Raw genomic sequence first — 21,032 nt, 5'->3', positions numbered from 1 at the left:
TGGCAATATTAACCCTTTCTTTCCCCTTGTTTTGAATTTACCAATCCCGAATTTCTCGAATTAATTTTCCACCAATAATGCGTTTCTTCTTCATCTTGTGTAGGGGTTTTCTTGGTTAGCCAATACAATTCTTGTGGGAGGGTGTTCTCATTCTTGAAACGCCTCGAACTTTCCGCGAGAGTATATAAACTGCTGATTTTCGGGTCTCCGGGCCACTTCAGTAACAGCTATCAGTGTGTAAAGTACGTAGCAGGGGGCGGGAAGCGCCTCTTTCTTCGGGCAGCAGTTCAACCACAAGGTAATGGCCTTTTAATAACTTATTTTCTTGCTAGCTCAGCAGTTTAACTCTCGGGGCAGGTCCGAAGCCTTTTCCATGTAACTATCCTTTAAAATGTAAAGACACTCAGTATCAATTCTTTCTGTTTTAACTACAAATTGGGATAGAGAGTGCTTAACCCTCTCGAGCTCCCACTCATATTGTTTCGGGGTGAACTTATTTTCTCAACCGTTTCTTCTAGCGTAATGTAAATTGTCTTGTCATATAAGTCACCTCTTTAGTATGGGATTAGCCCTTGCATTAACGGCCTAGTGCCAAGTAGGTTTTAAACAAAATGTATTAGGAGTGCAGCTTCGCCTCCTCTCAAATTGGTATTGTCGAGGCCATGTACTATTTCTGTTTCTTCACTCTTAATAGGCCTCAGTAGGTTGGGTATCTTTTTACCCCTGTGTCTATGTCCTTGGAGGACAGCTGGAAAGTCGAGTTTGGTGTAGCCTTTGATAGGCTTAAACTTTGAGAGCGGATTGCTCTTTTGAAATTGATTTTGGGTGCCTCGAGGAGGCTTTATTTTGTAATTGGGAGCAAGTGCTCCTGAACATGATTGGGGTCTTCTGCCCCTTTGTCGAATCTTGTTTTTGGGTAAAGTTGGGCTAATTGCTCAAGAATTGTGAGTCCGGGGCTCGAAGCCCAAATCCTGTGAATACTGTAATTGTACATTTGTTGCCTTGCTACTCTGTACCTGCCATTCTTGTTATTTCTTGATTTTGCTAAGAAAATATAACCTTGTTAAATTTTATCTTAACTTTAATTTCGTATTTTGAGACCTGTTCACCCCCGCACCTTCTTTCACCTCTGCTAATCCACGATACTCCGTAACACATTTTATTATTCTATTTTGTTCTCAGCCTTGCTAAAATTCCATAAAATATCATCATATCGTACTAGCAAATTATCAAATCCTATATATGCGATTTCATTCCATCTTCTTCACGTCACATGTTCTAACGTAAGCCTAGTATTTACCACAATGTCGTATTGTACCAAATACAGTAGAGACAATACACGACACTTACGGATTTCGCCTTGCTAAAATGGGAGACAATTCGACGGTGGCGCTCCTAGTGACTTGACCTGAACAAATCGCGCTAAATTCAAATATCAATGGAAATGTATATACGGAAGTGGATAAATAAATTACGTCTAGGAAGAAAGTGGCATTGAGATATTAACTTCGAAGTTGCTAAAGCAATTCTGGATAAATGAATGAAGAATTATTTAAAAGGTTATTATTCAAAGACTGAAATTAGACACATAAACAAGATATGAAATGGGCTGCTGTGAAATGGCTTGATCTTTCATTTATGCGTTACTTTTTTAGCTTTAGCATTCCTGCCTGAGCTTTTACGGTTTGATTTGTATTTTTTCTCATTTAAAAAAACATTGTATGATCACATTAAGACACTTGTCAATAAAAATATCGGCACATTCCTTACACACATGATGCAATGAATTAACATTTAAAAGCTGGACAATTTTCCTCTTAACATAAAGCCTACTAACAGAAAGAAAAACTATAAAATTCCGGCTTTAATCTGAGAAGATGGATTAAAGAAAGAAAAGTATGAAAATGTTGTCGATAGTGATGCTTTGAGTAATATTTACGTACAATTAGAGTAAAAATGTAACATACCCTTGGCTGTATAGTCGAGGATTTTTAAAGTCGCTGGCCTGGAAATGATCTGAACAGAGCTTATAATTCTTATATAAGCGTAACGTCCCTTCTTTCTTGTACACCTTATCGAAATCACTTCTGTGACATTTCAAAACCCACAGATCACACCTACAACAACACATCGGTATTGAAGGTTAACTGCTGCACTATACAATAAAATATGCGTATTATATTTTAAGCCCGTTAAAACATGGGTCGAGCAGGTCAGAAGATTATGAAGTACCATAAAAATCTCTGTCACTGGAAGAATATATACGCAAACACAATATTACTTACATGTTTTTGTCACGAGGGAACCTGAAGAACGACCGCGCATTTTTCTCTACTTCGTAATTACTGCAGCCAAACACAGCACATATCTTTCCCCTCATGTTGAGAGGAGATATCAAGGAATGACACACGCTACTATTTAATTATGTCAACTCACTAAAAACGCATAAATAAGACCAAAAACTTCACACAAAAATACACGTGCTCATATGACAGAATCAGTACCGTTCAGGTCTATCCGCTAGAGTGAGCTCCAATAGCTGTCCCTCGATATCTCGCTCAGTGTCGTGCATTGTCTCTACTGTATTTGATTGTACTCACATTAAAACTAACTTAACCTCCTCTTACTCAATATTGACAGCATTACGAACGGAATGTTAAATCACCCCGTAGCACCTTGTTCATCTTTCGATAAATGAAAATAAAAATATAGATTAGCACTTTCCAAAAGAAAACAAATATCATTTACATTAATGACTATATCTTTCCTTCGGTTCCATCGTTGTCGTCACATGTCCAGGTAGTTAGACATGCGGGGCTGAGTTTTCGGCATTTCCGTCATCCTTTCGGGAACATCTGGGACAGTCTCGCGTCGTTGCCGGTCGTCATGGACTGGATTTGTCATCTCGTGTCGCCATAACCTAGGTAGCTCTGCCTGCACTTCTTTAGAACATGATGTCCTCGGCCTCTTGCGCAATTAGAACAGAATAATACGTCAGCATGGTTAGTTTCGTTATCCTACGGACACAGCCTGCTATCATCTATTGATAATGTACGAGTAACACTTATTAAAAATGATCTTTTATAATGCTTAGAATCTTTCAGTTCGTCTACGAATATTTCAATCTGACTACGATATAACGTTTTCTCTGTCTTGCGCTACTGTTGTTATTACTATGTATCATCTTAAAATCAATTCTGTTGTCAAACACGTCGTCTGGCTAGGGTGTTGTGACGTCGTAATACGGAAATCTCCCAGTCCGCCGGAATAGTTGTAATTTTACGGAGCAGAATATATCCTTCAACGCCGGTGTCTTGTGATAACCCGTAGACAATTGTTATTACTTTTTATGCCTTTAGTTTTCTTCCTTTCAGATTAGCCTTCCTCTCTAGCTGTCTCGAGTGGCGTTTTACTTGTGTGTCGTCGGTGAAAATCGAATGTTATTTTTTTCAATAATAAATTTTAACAATCTTCTCGCGTCTTTATCACCGCCTTCTATACTTCTTTCTCCTCAAGTACCTGATGAAAACATAATTCTTTTAATATCTAGGAATACTTTGATGTTTTATTACTGACTCCATTTTCGTTCCAAGTAAACTTTACTGAGAATAGCGAAATGGCACACTACGTAGTCATATCACCGAAGTCGGGTCTCACGCATCTTGTCTACAATGGGAGCAACTCCCATGATTTTATGGATTTCTATGCTGGTGACATGATCTGGCCTGGTCAAGCCAAGTGACCAGCGAAGCATGCATATCTCCACGGTCGTGTTTGACTGTTGCTGGCCAGCATTCAGAGCTGTACAGAACATCTGGGTGAACAACAGTTCTGTAAACCTTGGACTTCAAGTGGACTGGTATCTGACGATCGCAGAGAACACCAGTAGTTTGCTGCCACTTTATCCAGGCCGCATTTAAAGTGCACGGGCATCCGGAATAGTGTCACACTAAGTTTTAACCAAAGAACCAAGACACTTAAACTGTTCCACTTTATTGGGATCTTGGCCATCTCTGAATAGTTCCATCTGTCTGCGGATCGCTCTCCGTGTACTCAGTTTTCTTGGTATTCAGTCGAAGTCTATGTGCTGTTAGTCTTTTGTTCCGCTTCTGAACCTACTCTTGAATCTGTTGACGCTTTTCAGCAACCAGTGGAACATCGTCAGCTTACAGGAGTGACCATAGGGATGATGACTGGATATCAGAAGTGATTATGTCCATACATAAAACGAAGAGAAGACGTGACAGGGCCGATCCCTGGTGGACACCAACTCGAATGGGGAATGGTTGTGAAATTCCAGCAAGACATTGGACGCTAGTAGAGCTTTGATAAAGCAGATTTATCCAATGGACATACTGCTCAGGGCCTCCATGTGTTCTAAGTGCACGCCAAATTAGTTCATGAGGAATGTGGTCAAAGACCTTTTCCAGATCCAGGAAGGCAATGTGGAGTGGCTTGGTGTTCTTTTTCTGGTGTCTTTCCGTAAGCAACTGAGTTTCATGAATGGGGTTTCCTTATAACCGCATAAACTTTGGTGGTGCTATTTGAGGATAAAACCAGACTCTGGGCTGATGACCTAACAGACAGAATGTCATTCCACGCCATCTCTCTGCTGACAGCTCGTAACATACCACTTATTGCATAGGACCAAGAAAATCATATAAAAGACTGCTGAAGATGCTTGATACAGCGAGCGAAACATGTCCCAAGTAATGTTTGTATTGCAATGTCCTTTTATAGACAATAAACATTTAATGTATGGAATCAAGTGGATAATAAAAATAAGAATTGTAAATACATACCACTTAGTCGAGCAGCTCGTCTTCTATACCCAAGTCTTCCCTGCCCAAACTTTGCAACATTTTTGTAACGCTGCTCTTTTGTGGGAAATCACCCAGAACAAACTAAGCTGCTTTTCTTTCAATTTTTTCCTGCTCTTGAATTAAGTAATCCTGGTGAGGGTCGCATACACTGGAACATACTCTAGTTGGGGTCTTACCAGACTTATATGCCCTCTCCTTTACATCTTTACCACAACCCCTAAACACCCTCATAACCATGTGCAGAGATCTGTACCCTTTATTTACAATCCCATTTATGTGGTTACTCCAATGAAGATCTTTCCTGATATTAACACTTAGTTCTTACAATGATCCCCAAAAGGAACTTTCACCCCATCAACGCAGCAATTAAAACTGAGAGGACTTTTCCTATTTGTGAAACTTACAACCTGACTTTTAAACCAGTTTATCATTATACCATTGCCTCCTGTCCATCTCACAACATAATTGAGGTCATTTTGTAGTTGCTCACAATCTTGTTACTTATTTAGTACTCTATACAGGATAACATCATCTGCAAAAAGCCTTACCTTTGATTCCACTTCTTTACTCGTATCAATTATACATATAATAATGCAATTTGCACAAATAGCACGCACATGCTCACTTTAATATTACGACGTAAAATTCTGCACATCAGTGTAGAATTTATAGATAACCAAAACCTATTGCTTTGCGAGTTCACTCCCCCATTTACAATAAACCGCATCTCCTCATAAAACAAAATGAGCCACAGGTTTACTTCACCGTCATGAGTAGATTATACAATCCAATTTCAAAAATGTAGTCTAGCTGCCAGATCACATGGCATCAGTTTGTGCATTGATATGTGTATTTATGATTTACTATTTTGCAGTGATTTGGACAGATGTTGGACCTATTCCAATCTACTGAGCCATATGAAATATACCCGAGATGAACATATAAAGTTTCTATAGATTTTGTTCCTTAGAACTCTGTGCTTAAAATGATCATGTTTCTCTTTCTTTACTAGTCTATAAATTGTGCTGCTTTTTTGTACTCCAAACACCTCAAATTTTTGTACTAATTTTTTTTCTGCAACAATCTAACATTAAGGATTCCATATTACAATTACAGTAAACCTCATAAGCTCCTTTTCTCTACAGGGTCAGGTATGAAGTGAGAGTGAGATGAATATTCATAGTGAGTGTTTCTTTTCTTTTAGTTAGTGTATTACCATCATCCAAACACTGGCAGGCTTTTTAGTGATTATCATATAGGAAGGGACTAGGACTGGGAAGGAAGCAACTATGGTGTTAATTAAGGTACAGCTGCAGTACTTGTCTGATGTGAAAATAAGAAACCGCAAAAAATCACATCAGCATTCAAACCCATTATCTCCTGAATGTGAGATAACAGCTTCTGGAGAAGTCTACATAATTCCTAAAAACTTTTACACAGGTACCTGGATAATAAAATATCATGGTAAGCTTCCAGAAGTGGCTATATGTATCAGAATTGCAGTGGATAATACCCAAATTTGAATATTACAGTTTTCTACAGCAGTTATCGACCAAACAGAGTTTCAGGTTATATGAATTTATTACAGTACATATTAACAAACTCAAAGCTACCAAGCCCATAGATTTTAATGGGCCGCCTTTCTCCCAAAAATCGCCAAGCCCATAGTTTCTACGGGGTTGCTAATTTAAACTAATGTTATTTTGCTAAGCGGTGTTTCTACGGGTCTGGACATGGGGGGATTATGCCTCGAACTGTTCGTAACGATACTGAGCAAGAGATGACACTTCAGTTGACATAGTTTCTAGGCTACACCTTTCTCGTGACAGTGTTATCATACCACTTCACAGCGCGCGAGCGGAAAGGAAAGCCCACCAAAGTTTATTGCGGCATGATATTGAGGATTATTCCACTAATATAGATGATTTTTAGTATGAGGAATTAGATGCTGATAATTATATTTGGAGGTTTTACTTGAAAATACTATACAATAAGCATGGTGTAACAAAATCATGAGCGTTTATAAAACAGTACAATTTCTTCCACCATTTCACAGTTCTGTCTCCAAGCAGGTTATACTGAATATGCTGATCACTCAAATCAACTCAGGCTTGTGCATAGTTAGTGATTTGAGTATTTTCTTCTACAACCAAGATGTATGCTGATAAGGATATGCCACGTTTATGGTGCGAGATGTAAGAAATCAAGCGGGAAAGCTTCTTGGAAAGGAGACAAGCCACCATTGTGAGCAGTGCGGTGTTGTGCTGTGTATGGAACCACGCTTTAAAATTTATCACACAAAGAAACAATAAGTGTCCGTGTAGTAATGTCCCTAAAACTAATAATAATGGTGTGAAACATGCTATAAATTCAATCCATAGCGTTAAGTGTGCCGGCCCCACAGTGTAGGGGTAGCGTGCCTGCCTCTTACCTGGTGGCCCCGGGTTCGATTTCCCACCAGGTCATGGATTTTTACCTGGATCTGAGAGCTGGTTCGAGGTCCATTGAATGCGCTGATCACTCAAATCAACTCAGGCTTATGCATAGTTGGTGGTTTGAGTACTTTCTTCTACAACCAAGTAGTATGGTGATAGGATATGCCATGTTTATGGTGCGAGATGTAAGAAATCAAGCGGGAAATCTTCTTGGAAAGGAGACAAGCCACCAGTATGAGCAGTGCGGTTTTGCGCTGTGTATGGAGCCATGCTTTAAAATTTATCACGCGAAGCATGCTAAATCCAGATCCAGGTAAAAATCCATGACATGGGCGGGAATCGAACCCAGGGCCACCGGGTAAGAGGCAGGCATGCTACCCCTACACTACGAGACCAGCACACTTATTTTCAACTATGGATTGAATTTATAGCATGTTTTACATGATTACAATTGAGGAGCTATCTGACGGTGAGATGGCAACACCAGTCTAGAAAGCCAAGAATAACGGCCGAGAGGATTCGTCATGCTGATCACTCAACACCTTGTAATCTGCAGGCCTTCAGGCTGAGCAGCGGCCACTTGGAGTTGGGGCTGTTGCACCATGGGTTTTGTGCTAAGTGAAATGATACAATTCTATGAACTGTGATCCTGTTTTTGCGACATTTACATGGTTGAAAAATCCCCAGAAAAATTTGAGATTTATTGGAAATAATTGTGCTTTTTAATTTATGTGTTATTGCAGAAGAATAGACCTTCAGAATGATATAAGTTTCATTAAAGTTTGTAGCATAATTACAACACAAAATAAATTTAAATATCGCAGAAAATGCCCGTTTTCCAGGGACATGTACATAAATGAGAAGCTTATTTCCAAAAGGTACCAAATCCAAAAAGTAATATTTTACAGGAGAGAGGAAAAACGCTCACAGTGTAAATTTTCAACTGATAATTCATTTGAGCACTTTTATGTTCAGATAGAATAAATGCATTGTTATACAAATTATTTCTGTTGAAGCTTTTGCGGTTTAGAAAATATTCAAAGAATATGATGGATTTGGTACTTTTTGGCACTGGAACTCTAAACATCTTCAACTGAAAGACATAAATTTCACTGCAGTCATCAGAATTTTTTATAAAACTGACTGTATTTAGCTATAAAATAGTCAGGTTTAAGGTATTTACAGTGAAAGCATAGATTATTTAAATAATATTAAATAAAATTGAACAAAACAATGAAAATAATGCAAAGTACCAGTACTGAACTAAAGAAATTCTCTTTCTTCTCCTTAGCAGCATTCTAAATTTTCCTTCGACTGACATTCAGGAGGCTTAAAAATGTATCCCTACACACACTGACAACACCACTATCACTTCTAGCTTTATATTTAATCGTCATTTTCTTCGAAACGCGTATATTGTGTCTTTTGATTAGGCCTATGCCTTTCTGGTGATACAACATCAATATATGGAGCAATCATTTTTTTTTAGAAACAGCATCTTTATTCTCCCAGAAGGCACCATGAAATGTTACTATTTCTTGTTCTGTTAAATCACGGGCTCTACAAAACTCACCAGCATTGTGAAAACGAGCAATTTTTGGTTTAACACTCGCTTTACTCTCGTATTTTTGCACTTTAGCACGTGTCTTCTTCCATTTAACTGGAGCTAATACCCTCTTCCTTGCTTTATTTACTTCTTCAGGAGTATCGCAGTACTCATCTGAGATATCTGATTCCATACTTTTGAAAAACAAATAGCACATAGTAACAAAACCAACCTCGTAAGAAAACTGTCACTTCACGTCATGTAAACATAGCGCGGCCATTTTGCTGCTGTTCACGTGACCCAGAAATGGCTTCTCATTGGCTGCATGGATACCGTACGTATTGGCATATTCAGGCCACAGGATTTGGTACTAATTGGCATCAAACAAGATTTTTAATGCCCTGTTTGATATGGATTTAGGTCGTTTTGGCTATTTCTTTTTCTTCCACACGATGGAGCTACCTACCAACGTATGTTTTCTATCATAATCTCAATTTCGATGTTTTTGGAGTTGGTACCTTTTGGAAATAAGCTTCACAAATATGGTCTGGTAGTGAGAGTGTTAATAGGGAAATCATATATTAGTCAACAGATTTTGAGGTTATACAAATATACAATACATATTTAGAGGAAAATCGTATGTTAGTCGTATTTAACATTTCATACAAGATAATTAAAATATATCAAACATAATAATTGAAGGTTTTACAAAGGTTAGATTAGGTGTAAGACAGCATACATACGACAAGTCTTAAGTCTTGTAAACTGTTTCCGTTGCCATCAATGGCATGTCCCGCCAAATTCTGTATGCACATTTCTTCTCTTTCGTCGCAGTCTGCACCTCATCATTCCACCACCGTGTTTGTTTATCTATGTATGGTTTGCCTGGTTTTGTTGTTCCCAGGGAGGCATCACATATGTTCGGAGAAGTCTTCCCAAACCATATTAGCTGGCTGGCCCGTATCTGAACATGGTGCACTGAGAAGGGTTAGCTAGTTTCCACCATTTCATATGACAAGTTTCTGTCGTTTCTGCACAAGGACAAGGCAAAGATCCAAGACTAGAAGTCTGTGATGAGACGCGATGCTGTCTGATGGGACAACTTTGGCGTCGGACACACTTGAGCTCACACTGATGGAGTAACCAATAGTATGTCATAGAGTAACCAATAGTTAAGCTTATGTCTTATGGTAAGTCTTTCCCCATTCACACGCTTAACAGGTCAACATTGAAAAAAAAATTGCTTTTAACCAAACAGATAGAAAGAAAAAAATAATTTCTTAATGAAAAAAGGCATTTTTATAACTAATTAACAAGGAACATCTGTTAATGTTTCGTTTTTATTCAAGGTAACAATGTCTATTTTTTTACAACGAAAATTACTTGTAATGATAGCTCAATTTACACATAAAGAATAGTTCAAAAGAAAATGCCACACACAAGTAAAGAAATATTTCATTTTAATAAAGAACATCTGAATAAAAAACTTGTAGGTCTATATACAAATATCCACGTTATGCTTCTTGCTGTACAAATGGGTTTGGTATGCTTTCCATGCCATCCACAGGACAAATTAGAACCACAGATGTTCCTCTACACACCACCAACCCCAAGAGTCGAGTATCTTCTGTCAACTTGTATGGATCATCAGGATCTAGAAATAAGGAAAAATTCACAAATTAATTATATAGTACAAAATAATAATAAAGCTACAGCAATTCTTTCTCCTTATGTGATTTTGTGATAAATAACAGCTTGAATATCATGTATGATGTTAACCCATTTGTATCATATGACAAGCTATGGTCGCACGCAGTATTTTGGCGCATGAATCAAACGAGCTTGGCTTGCGATGACGACAGTGCCACGTTTGTCTTTGTATATTAGATTCCCTCTGCAATACAAGTTCTCACAATACACAGTGTAAGCAACTAGAGGCATGTATTGTTGGCAAATAATGCTGTCTGTATTTCTGTGCGACACTGGGATTGTTGAATAACAGTTTATTTTCATCAGTATTCACTATTCATTACACAATAGAACCAGCGTTGCAGTAATGACGAGTTTGAAAGCAGTTGTAGATAGTATTTTAGATGGCAATTATGGAAATAATGACATTTTGGAAAATGAATCAGAGTTCAAGGGTAGCAACAGTGAATGTTACTCGAGTGCAGAGAGCACTGAAAGAAGTGAAAGTGCCGCACCAGGTCCTTCCAACCGTGTGCAACCGGTAACACAAAAGAACTGTAGTGATTGGAAATCTCTCTCTCAAATTATTTCAAATGAAACATTTGTACCATAGCCAGCAGTTATTCAAGGAATGAAATATGGGTAAATCATACCTTTCAATAGCATGTATGTGAAAATTGAGTGAATTATCTTCTTTAGTTAATATTTTATACATGTTTCTGTGTGACAGATATGCTCAATCTACTGGCAGACAAATAAAATCTGATTCCACAATCAACAATGTGGCCATTTATTGTGACTTGAATGGGTTAAACATCAGTATAATGCCAATTCAGAAAGGTACCTAAATTAGCTCTGTTTACAATGAAATCTGGTAAAGGTCTCTGAACACATTGCACCTTTGATATACACTGAAGAAAATGGAAATTGCAACACCCAGAAGGAGTGGTACTACATTGCTGCAATTGAAGATGCAGGACGAGCGTTCGGTTGTGATTCGATGATTACACTTTCAGGTCCCTCTGACCGCAAGTTTGGACAACAATCAATACAGGATGCGCCCACCACGAGCTCCAATACATTGATGAATTCGTCGAGGCATGGAGTCAATAAGGCCCTGGATCGCTTCCTGAGGAATTGTGGCCCATGCTTGCTGCACTGCACGGGTCAGTTGTTCCAGAGTTGTGGCTGGCTGAGGACGGTTGGCCAGTTGTCGACCCATCATATCGCACACATGCTCAATAGGACTGAGGTCCGGGGATCTGGCGGGCCATTCTAAGGTTGTGATGTCGTGGAGAGCTTCTCTGGAGATGCGTGCAGTGTGAACCCGGGCATTGTCCTGCTGAAACATCCCATTAGCAATGTTCGTCATCATAGGGACAACCACTGGATTGAGCACCCTATCAACGTACTGTCGAGCAGTCATAGTGCCCTCAACAAGCACTAATTGTGATTTCACATTAAAGCCAATAGCTCCCCAGACCATAATGCTTGGTGTCCCCGTGTGCCTCTCGACAATAAGATCTGTGCGGCCTTTCTCCCCGGTATGTCGGCGCACACGATTGTGGCGATCACTGCAGGCAAGACAGAAGCGCGATTCATCACTAAAGACGACCCTATGCCATTCGGCGACCCACGTCGATCTTTCTCGACACCAGGCCAGCCTTACACGTCGCTGTTGTGGGGTCAATGGAACACCTTCTGCAGGGACACGGGCTTGTAAGCCAGCTGCATGCAGGCGATTATCAACTGTTTGTTGTGTAATGTGGGGTGCCACAGCTGCTCGAATTTGCGCTGCTGCTACATGGGGTTCCATCCGGGCCATCCGAATGATGCGGCGATCCTCACCCACAGTTGTCCGTCGCGTTGGGCCTGTGCCAGGTCTATGAGTGTGGGTACCTTCATTTGACCACTGCTGCAATGCACGTTGTACCGTAGATGCCTGTTGGCCAACACGTGCAGCGACAGTCCTTAGCGATAATCCAGCATCACACAGCCCAATTATCCAAGCCCTCCCAAACGGCGACAGTTGTCGATAGCGTGCTCTTCTCTGTCGTCAAGGCATGTTTGACGGGGAACACTTCACTGCACAGACTGCAAGTCAACTACGCTACACCAGAGTCCGTATACTGGAGTTGATTCGTCCGCGACCAATCACGTGGGGAGACCTGTAGCAACAATCCAATGGGTCTGAAACTTTGATCGTTTACATATCTACATAGCATCGTACCATATCTTGAAAATCAACACAAACGACCAATGCCTTCATGGTGTTGCAATTTCCATTTTCTTAAGTGTATTACAGCTATCTTGCCAACATCTATATATATAAAATAAGAGTTTTGTCTGTACATTGTTCAGAATTTGAAAAGAATGGTATTTCTGTATCGGTCATGTCTACAGTAACAAGGAAATGCATTTTTTTCTTTTTCGTAATTTCTGTCTGTCAGTCTGTATGTATGTACACGCATCACGAGAAAACGGCTGTAGAGAATTTAATGAAAGTCGGAATGTAAAGTCGAGCGATGAACCGCTACAATCTAGGCTATAAATTATTTCATTCACGCTGAGTGAAATGGTAGTTTAGGGGAAGGCCTGAAATTTAATTCTCAAATATTTATGTTATCAGTTGTCGTGTCTTAATGAAAATTGGTATGCAAAGTCGGGGTAATAAGTCGATATAATCTAGGCCATAAATAATTGTATTCACTCTGAGTGAAATGGTAGTTTAGGGGAATGACTAAAATTTAATTTTCAAATATTTATATTATTAGTGGTTGTATCTTAATGGAAATCGGTAGACAAAGATGAGAAATAAGTCGCTACAATATAGGCTATACATAATTGTATTCACGCTGAGAAAAACGGTAGTTTAGGGGAAGGCCAAAAATTTAATTCTGAAATATTTATTATATCAGTGGTCGTATCTTCATGAAAATTGGTATGCAAAGTCGGGGAATAAGTCACTATAATCTAGGCTATCAATAATTTATTCACACTGAGTGAAATGGTAGTTTAGGGGAAGGCCTGAAATGTAATTCTCAAATTGGTTATTTATGTTATTAGTGGTCGTATCGATAAATACTACATAACTAACTTAACTTTGGTTATGTCGTAAGTTAGTAGTAGTTATGTAAGAAGTTATTAAATTTCCGATCACTTATGTCTTATACATTGTTTCCGTACCGCATATAATCACAGAAATATTCATGAATTGGATTTTTGTTACTAAGTCTATATCAGCGCCGAGTCACGAGAAAATGGGTAAACAGAATTTAGTGAAAATAGGTATGTAAAGTCTGAGAATAAGGAACTACAGTCTACGATATAAATAATTTTGTAAGACACCCTAATATCACGGAATCGAAAGAAAACTAATGTGAAGTTCTGCAATATAGAAAGCTCATAAACTTTATCAACAATAACATTACATTGACCATTGTTTGTTGTGATGTGCTTTTTGTCTTCTATTTCCACTCATCCCCGACAGATAGGATTACTGCAGCGTACTGAGGTTTTTTAAAATTTGATCTACGTCGCACCGACACAGGTAGGCCTTATGGCAACAATGGGATAAGAACAGAATAGGGGGTGCGAAGGAAGCGGCCTAGGCTTTAATTAAGGTACAGTCTGGTGTGACTGGTGTGAAAATGGGAAACCATGGAATACCATCTTCATGGATGCCGGCAGTGGGGTTTGAATCCACTATCTCCCGAATGCAAGCTCACAGCTACGCGCCTCTAACCACACGGCCAACTCGCCTGGTCGTACCGAGTGTAACAGCCTGCCTGTATATTGGCGGGAAGTAGCTGGGGAGTTAGATAACTTTCTTCTTTAGCATGCCATTCCTCTGGTTCATACATTTTCTGATATTACTGGTACGTAACACACTGGTTCATCATAGCATTCGAGCTATTCAATCCCTACTGTGAGGCACTGATTGGAATGAGTAGTGTGCATATTTAACGGAATAATGACAGAGGAGTGTTCACAGCAGTCTGCGACCTGGTTATTCCAGCTCTGGAACTTTGGAATGTTAGATCGGCACTGTAGTACTGTTCGTTGAAAGTGAGAAAGTGTGTGGTTTTTCATTTGATCGAGTATTTTATATGATAGCTTTGCTTTTAAGCGCTACATTCCTACTGACGTTTTTGTAATGACCTATGTTGAATTCAGTTAAGAAAACCACCAAGTCAGTCTTTCTGAGAATCCCGTAGCGAAGCACGGGTACATCAGCTAGTACCATATATAAGTGATAATCTCTGCCATCGACCAACCCCCACATCTTATTTTTAGGAGGGGACATTTTGAAAAATTTATGTGGTGTGTTTGTGTAGTTTTGTTAAATATTTATATCTGATCATAAATACTAGAGTAAAATAAATTATTTAATTATGAAGCAGTTTGTCACATCGTATTCCTGGTTGAATGGTCAATGCAGAGGTCTCATCTAGAGAAGTCCTGGGCTTGATTCCTGGCTGGGTTGGATATTTTAGTTGCATACAGTTAATTTATATGGTTCGGAGATTGGGCGTTTCTGTCTGTCCCAATACTGTCATCTTCATACACAACACACCAAACAAGCAACCACCACAGAAACAGGCAACAGTGATTATATAGGGTTGGCGTCAGGAAGGAGATCTGGCCGTAAAACAGGGCCAAATCCACATCTGCAACATAGTTCACACCCGCTACCTTACAAGGTTGTGGGAAAAGTGGTAGAAGTAGAAGCTTCGTTAATAGCCTACACTCCAGCAGCATTTAAAATATACCAGCATTCAGTCTGCATTAGCAAGTTGTAAGATTTTATGAATTATTGAGATGCAAAACGATAAATATGTAGAAATTCACTTTCTTCATATCTGGCTGGGGGATGTTGTGCAATGTTTGTTTTCTTACAAAAACTGAAGTTATTTTATTTAAAAACTCGCATGAGACATCTACGACTAGCCTTAAACCCTGTAATTTAGCTTTCAACAGACATTTCAATTGTGGCTGCATATACAAACTGTCCCTTTTCAATCACATAATCGCCTATCCTGTTTTCAATTTTGAAACGTAGTCTTTTGTCTGCAAAAACCCCTGCAGTTACTCTTTGTTTGTCCGGCCCCACGGTGTAGGGGACAATGTGTCCGCCTGTCACCCAGCGGCCTCGGGTTCAATTCCGGCCGGGTCAGGGGTTTTTAATTGTAAATGATTAATATCCCTGGCCTGGGGGGCTGGGTGTTTGTGCCGTCCTTAACGCTCCTTTCCTCACATTCAACACTTTCACTTCTGCAACTCCAATTACACGCAGGTTCATATCATATGGTGCAAGTAGGGGCAAAAGATCTCTATAGGTCGAACAAATAGCATTTTTATACACTCTTTGTTTGTTCAATATGAGCTTTATTTTTCCTTCAATCATGTATCATACTGGACCTATCGTCCTCACTCGTGCTTTCTTCCCACGGCATGATTACCACCCTGATCTGCCTCTTCAATAATGTAGAACATTTTACTAGTTGTGAATGACCTATTACAAGAATTCTCATCAGTCATCCTAACACATGCTAATATTTAAACTGGCACCACACAAATGACGCGATATGTACGCAGCACATATCTCGGTTGCAATGGAAACAGAGATGCCAACAGAGCAAGCGGAAAAAATCAAGTTCCAGATTTCTGACCAACCTTGAAATTAATACCCGCATACAGAGGCCATATTTTGAAAAATACATGTGGGGATTATTTGTGTAAATATTCATAATTTCACATTATTGTTAGGTCTATAATGAAACCTGAGTATGTATATACAGTAGAAGTCCGATAGTCCAGCACGCTTGGGACCGGCCAGGTGCCGGATTACCGAAAATACCGGACTATCGGGCGGTACCTCTTACTACCATATAGGTTAAGGTGTACAGCGAAAACAGCTGTAACATGGCGTTTTGCAGTAAAATGTTGATCAGCAGAATCATTAGTTTAATAACTTTAGCTCAAAATTAGGGCAGCATCTAATTTTCATTCAACACATTCAGTTTACATGTACTGTACAATATTTTAGTGTGACTTTTGTCCATTTGAATCCACTCCGCAAGTTCCTCTTCAGATATGTTATCCAAAGGATTGTTGTTGGTTACACTTCTTACAACATCCAAAACTTCGGGATGTTGTTCCTTCTCAACAGTCTGTGGTGTTGAATCAAATGTAGGATCCGCAGTTCGCCAACGTTTTCCCCAGCACCGTTGTAAAGAAACTTTTTTTTTTTTACTTGAGCCCAGGGCAGTGCGACAGCATAGACAGCATCTTGTACATTAAACTTTTTTTTGAAATTCAGTTACATCACACTCAGCGTTAACAGGCTGCAAATGAAAGAACTCCTATAAAAACATTTAAAGTTCTGGAATACCCCTTGATTCATCGGCTGAATCAGTTACGTAACATTAGGCGGAAGAAGTGAAGCAAATATATTTCCAGAAACGAACTCATCTACTGGTGGATGTGCTTTACAGTTGTCCAAAAGAAGGATGGCTTTGCTGTCTTCTGGTAGACCAAGGTTTTTGAAGCTTTCTTTGACTTGTGGCACATAATGATGAATAGGATAGCCGTCATCCACGCATTTGATTGAGCATCATAATGAGCAGCAAGTTCGTAACATTTTTAAATGCCCCAGGTTTTCTAGATTTACCAATTACAAAAGGAGTTATTCAGTAGCTTCCAGATGCATTAGCACATAGCAAAACTATCTATCTGTCTTTGTTTTTTAACCCTTTAGCCACCTTTTCACCTCTCGCAGCCAGAGTAGATGTTGGTAAGCACCGCCATAGTAGGCCTGTTTCATCAGCATTGTAAATCTGATTACCTGTTAGATTATTAACTGCGATTATTTCTTCAAACTCGTCTTTGTATTTTTCTGCTGAATCTTGGTTTGCTGAAAGTGTCTTTCCGGTTACATCAAGTCTTCGAATTCCATGCCGAAACTTAAGTTTCTGAGCCAACCATCAGATTAATTGCATTCACTTTCTGCAACACCTAAGTCTTGTCCAAATTTCTTTGCCTTTTCAATAACCATTGGCCCTGTTAGTGGCTTTCCTTCAGAGCATACTGCACTGGACCATTTGTACAATAAGCTATCTGATTGTTTCAGTTTTGGTTTGTTTAATGTTTGTCTGGAAGTCAATTTTTCAGTTGATACCGATTGAGAAGCAAATTTCATTAGTTCATCTTTTTGTTTTTTTTATGTCGTAAATGGTTGATGAGCCAATATTGAATTCATTCAACAAAATATTTCTATTCTCACCTTTCTCCAGGCGTCTGATGATTTCAAGTTTCGAGAACATTGTCACTGCTTAAATACCAAGAAAACTTCCACAGGACACTTTGATATATGTTCACTACACTACTGTACTACTGTAATACTGATCCTAGATCGCAAGAAAAAATACTGCAGCGAAAAGTGCTCGCAATCAAAATAATGAACTGAACCTGTGTGTGGTGACAGCCGACAATGCCGATTGTGTCTAACAATAGCAGACGTGTAGTGGACACTTCCGGGTGGTTTCAAACCGCGCCGTGCGCTTTAACTGTCACAAACGTAAAAAAATCCTGGAATGGTGCCGGACCATTGGGCGTTCTGGACTGTTGGATGCCGGACTAATGGAATTCTACTGTACTCACGTGAAATGATTTTCCATGAATGTTGACACTCTATAGAGTTGCCCGATTCGTAAGCAGAGCTGGGATCGTAATCTATAATCTTCATTTCCGTATTGACAATTGCACAATTAAAAATAGGAGAGGATTTCCACCAATCAATACTTATTTATTGTATATATTAAACTACAGGACCGGTTTCGACCTCATATTCAAGGTCATCTTCAGCTGAACCGTACATACATATTTATATAATGAAGCTTTGATTAAGATTGTGGTGTTGAAGGAATGCCATATGATGATGATGTACATTTAGTTACGTACAAATGGGGCACGTCTTAGCGTGAACTGGTGTGTATGTCGTTCTGTACAATATTGCAACTGTATGTCTAAAATGTTGAAGGTCTTAAAACTAGTGTATAAAACACGTCTTTTCCTAAACTAACTTATATATATGTACAAGATAAAAACAATATATAAAAACACTTCATGCATATGAACATTCGTTCTTGCTTGGTGGTCAATACATCGACTAACTTCCGTATTTAAGTCTTATTCACAGTTGTACACTTCAGCTGCTATTCTTGGAGTTTGTAAAATTGCATGGATAAAAGTTTTGTCTTCCTGTGCGTATGTGAGATAAAACACTTTCAATTTTAAAAAAGTTGCCAAATGTATGGATGAAATTCAAGTAAAATATGTTCAGCTCTGCTGTGTGTGTTGCCCCTTTTTATTAGAACCAATTCATGTTGTCTTTTTGGCGTCCGTAAATTTGGATGACATTGGTTTCAAAGTAGTGGCTCCTTTCCCATTTGCAGCTGTGCAATGATGTTATGTTTATCTGTTTATCTTACCTTAAGTTAATCGATAAACAGAACGCAACAAGCAACAGAAAAACACCAAACAACACACCCAGCTCCATCCCTACCCCCACAACAACAACTCTCCCTACCCCTCCCTCCCTTCCCCTCACAGCAGCTAGTATAAGCCCAAGAAGAACACGAAGTAGTACATTACAAGCTCGCATGTCAAACACAACTCAGCTACACCAACAACAGTAAGTACATATTCCAATTCACACACATAACCCTTAGACATTCCTCCACACAATATCACTTATAACTCAATCTTATCTTCCACAGATAAACATAACATCATTGCACAGCTACAAATGGGAAAGGAGCCACTACTTTGAAACCAACGTCATCCAAATTTACGGACGCCAAAAAGACAACATGAATTGGTTCTAATAAAAAGGGGCAACACACACAGCAGAGCTGAACATATTTTACTTGAATTTCATCCATACATTTGGCAACTTTTTAAAATTGAAAGTGTTTTATCTCACATACGCACAGGAAGACAAAACTTTTATCCATGCAATTTTACAAACTCCAAGAATAGCAGCTGAAGTGTACAACTGTGAATAAGACTTAAATACGGAAGTTAGTCGACGTATTGACCACCAAGCAAGAACGAATGTTCATATGCATGAAGTGTTTTTATATATTGTTTTTATCTTGTACATATATATAAGTTAGTTTAGGAAAAGACGTGTTTTATACACTAGTTTTAAGACCTTCAACATTTTAGACATACAGTTGCAATATTGTACAGAATGACATACACACCAGTTCACGCTAAGACGTGCCCCATTTGTATGTAACTAAATGTACATCATCATCATATGGCATTCCTTCAACACCACAATCTTAATCAAAGCTTCATTATATAAATATGTATGTACGGTTCAGCTGAAGATGACCTTGAATATGAGGTCGAAACCGGTCCTGTAGTTTAATATATACAATAAATAAGTATTGATTGGTGGAAATCCTCTCCTATTTTTAATTAGCAGAGCTGGGATTCAATGTAATTACACATTTCGTTTTTTGCTACTTCAACGTTACATGTTCACTTTATTTGTTAGAAATAACCTGTTTCTCCATCAAATCTACACTATACAATCCACAGGTCCCTCTCCTTGCCCTACAAGCCACTGTCGTATAGAGAGTCAACCCTGTGCATTCTTACGTGAACTGAGGAATGTATACCTTACATTCTGACATATGATTTTTGGTCAAGCTGTAGAACTACAGCCTCCTTCTACATATTAGCTTTTTTTTTTTTAATGACAACTTGCTTTACGTAGTATCGACACAGATAGGTCTTATGGCGACGATGGAATAGGAAAGGCCTAGGAATGGGAAGGAACTGGCTGTGGCCGTAATTAAGGTACAGCCCCCAGCATTTGCCTCGTGTGAAAATAGGAAACCACGGGAAAACCATTTTCAGGGCTGCAAGCTAACAGCTGCAGACCCTAACCGCACGGCCAACTCGCCCAGTAAATTAGTTCTCAACAGTAGTAGTAATAGTAGTTGTATGACGACCATATACTCAAATTTTCTCATCTAATTTTGGTAGGTTTAGGGCCCACCAACTGTTACACAATCAATCAATCGATCAATCAATCAATCAATCAAATACTACAGATTTGCACTCAGGACACTCACCCATGCAGCAAATTCCCTATCAGTTTTTTACCTAGACTTTTTAAAATAATGTCAAAGAAATTTGGCCAGGCTGCATAGCTCAGGAGGTAGATCACTGGCCTTCTTCTAAGCCCAACCTGGCAGGTTCGATCATGGCTCTATCTGGTGGTATTTGAAGTTGCTCGGCCTCATGTCGGTAGATTTACTGGAAAGTAACTCTGTGGAACAAAATTCAATTACCTCAGTGTCTCCGAAAACCATAAAAGTGTAGTTAGTAGGACTAAAAATCAACAACATTACTATTAAAGATGTTGGAAATGTACTCAATATATCCCTTGGTAAATTATCCCAATCCCTACCTCCTCTTCCCATATATCAATAATTGCCACAATTTGTCCTTTTGAATTGC

At 39.0% G+C, this 21,032-nt stretch overlaps 1 protein-coding gene across 1 annotated transcript in view; it reads right to left on the bottom strand.

Moving 5' to 3' along the window:
- Nucleotides 1–10,126: 10,126 nt before the first annotated feature.
- Nucleotides 10,127–21,032, bottom strand: part of LSm7 (U6 snRNA-associated Sm-like protein LSm7) — a 92,810-nt gene continuing 81,904 nt past the window's right edge. The window contains exon 3 of the mRNA XM_067136750.2: nucleotides 10,127–10,458. Coding sequence (XP_066992851.1) covers nucleotides 10,319–10,458 — 140 coding nt within the window. The 3' untranslated portion in view covers nucleotides 10,127–10,318. The remainder of the gene's footprint in view (nucleotides 10,459–21,032) is intronic.

The sequence above is a fragment of the Anabrus simplex genome, chromosome 1, assembly GCF_040414725.1.
Source record: "Anabrus simplex isolate iqAnaSimp1 chromosome 1, ASM4041472v1, whole genome shotgun sequence".
Lineage (NCBI taxonomy): Eukaryota > Metazoa > Arthropoda > Insecta > Orthoptera > Tettigoniidae > Anabrus > Anabrus simplex.
This window is presented reverse-complemented; position numbering and strand designations above follow the sequence as displayed.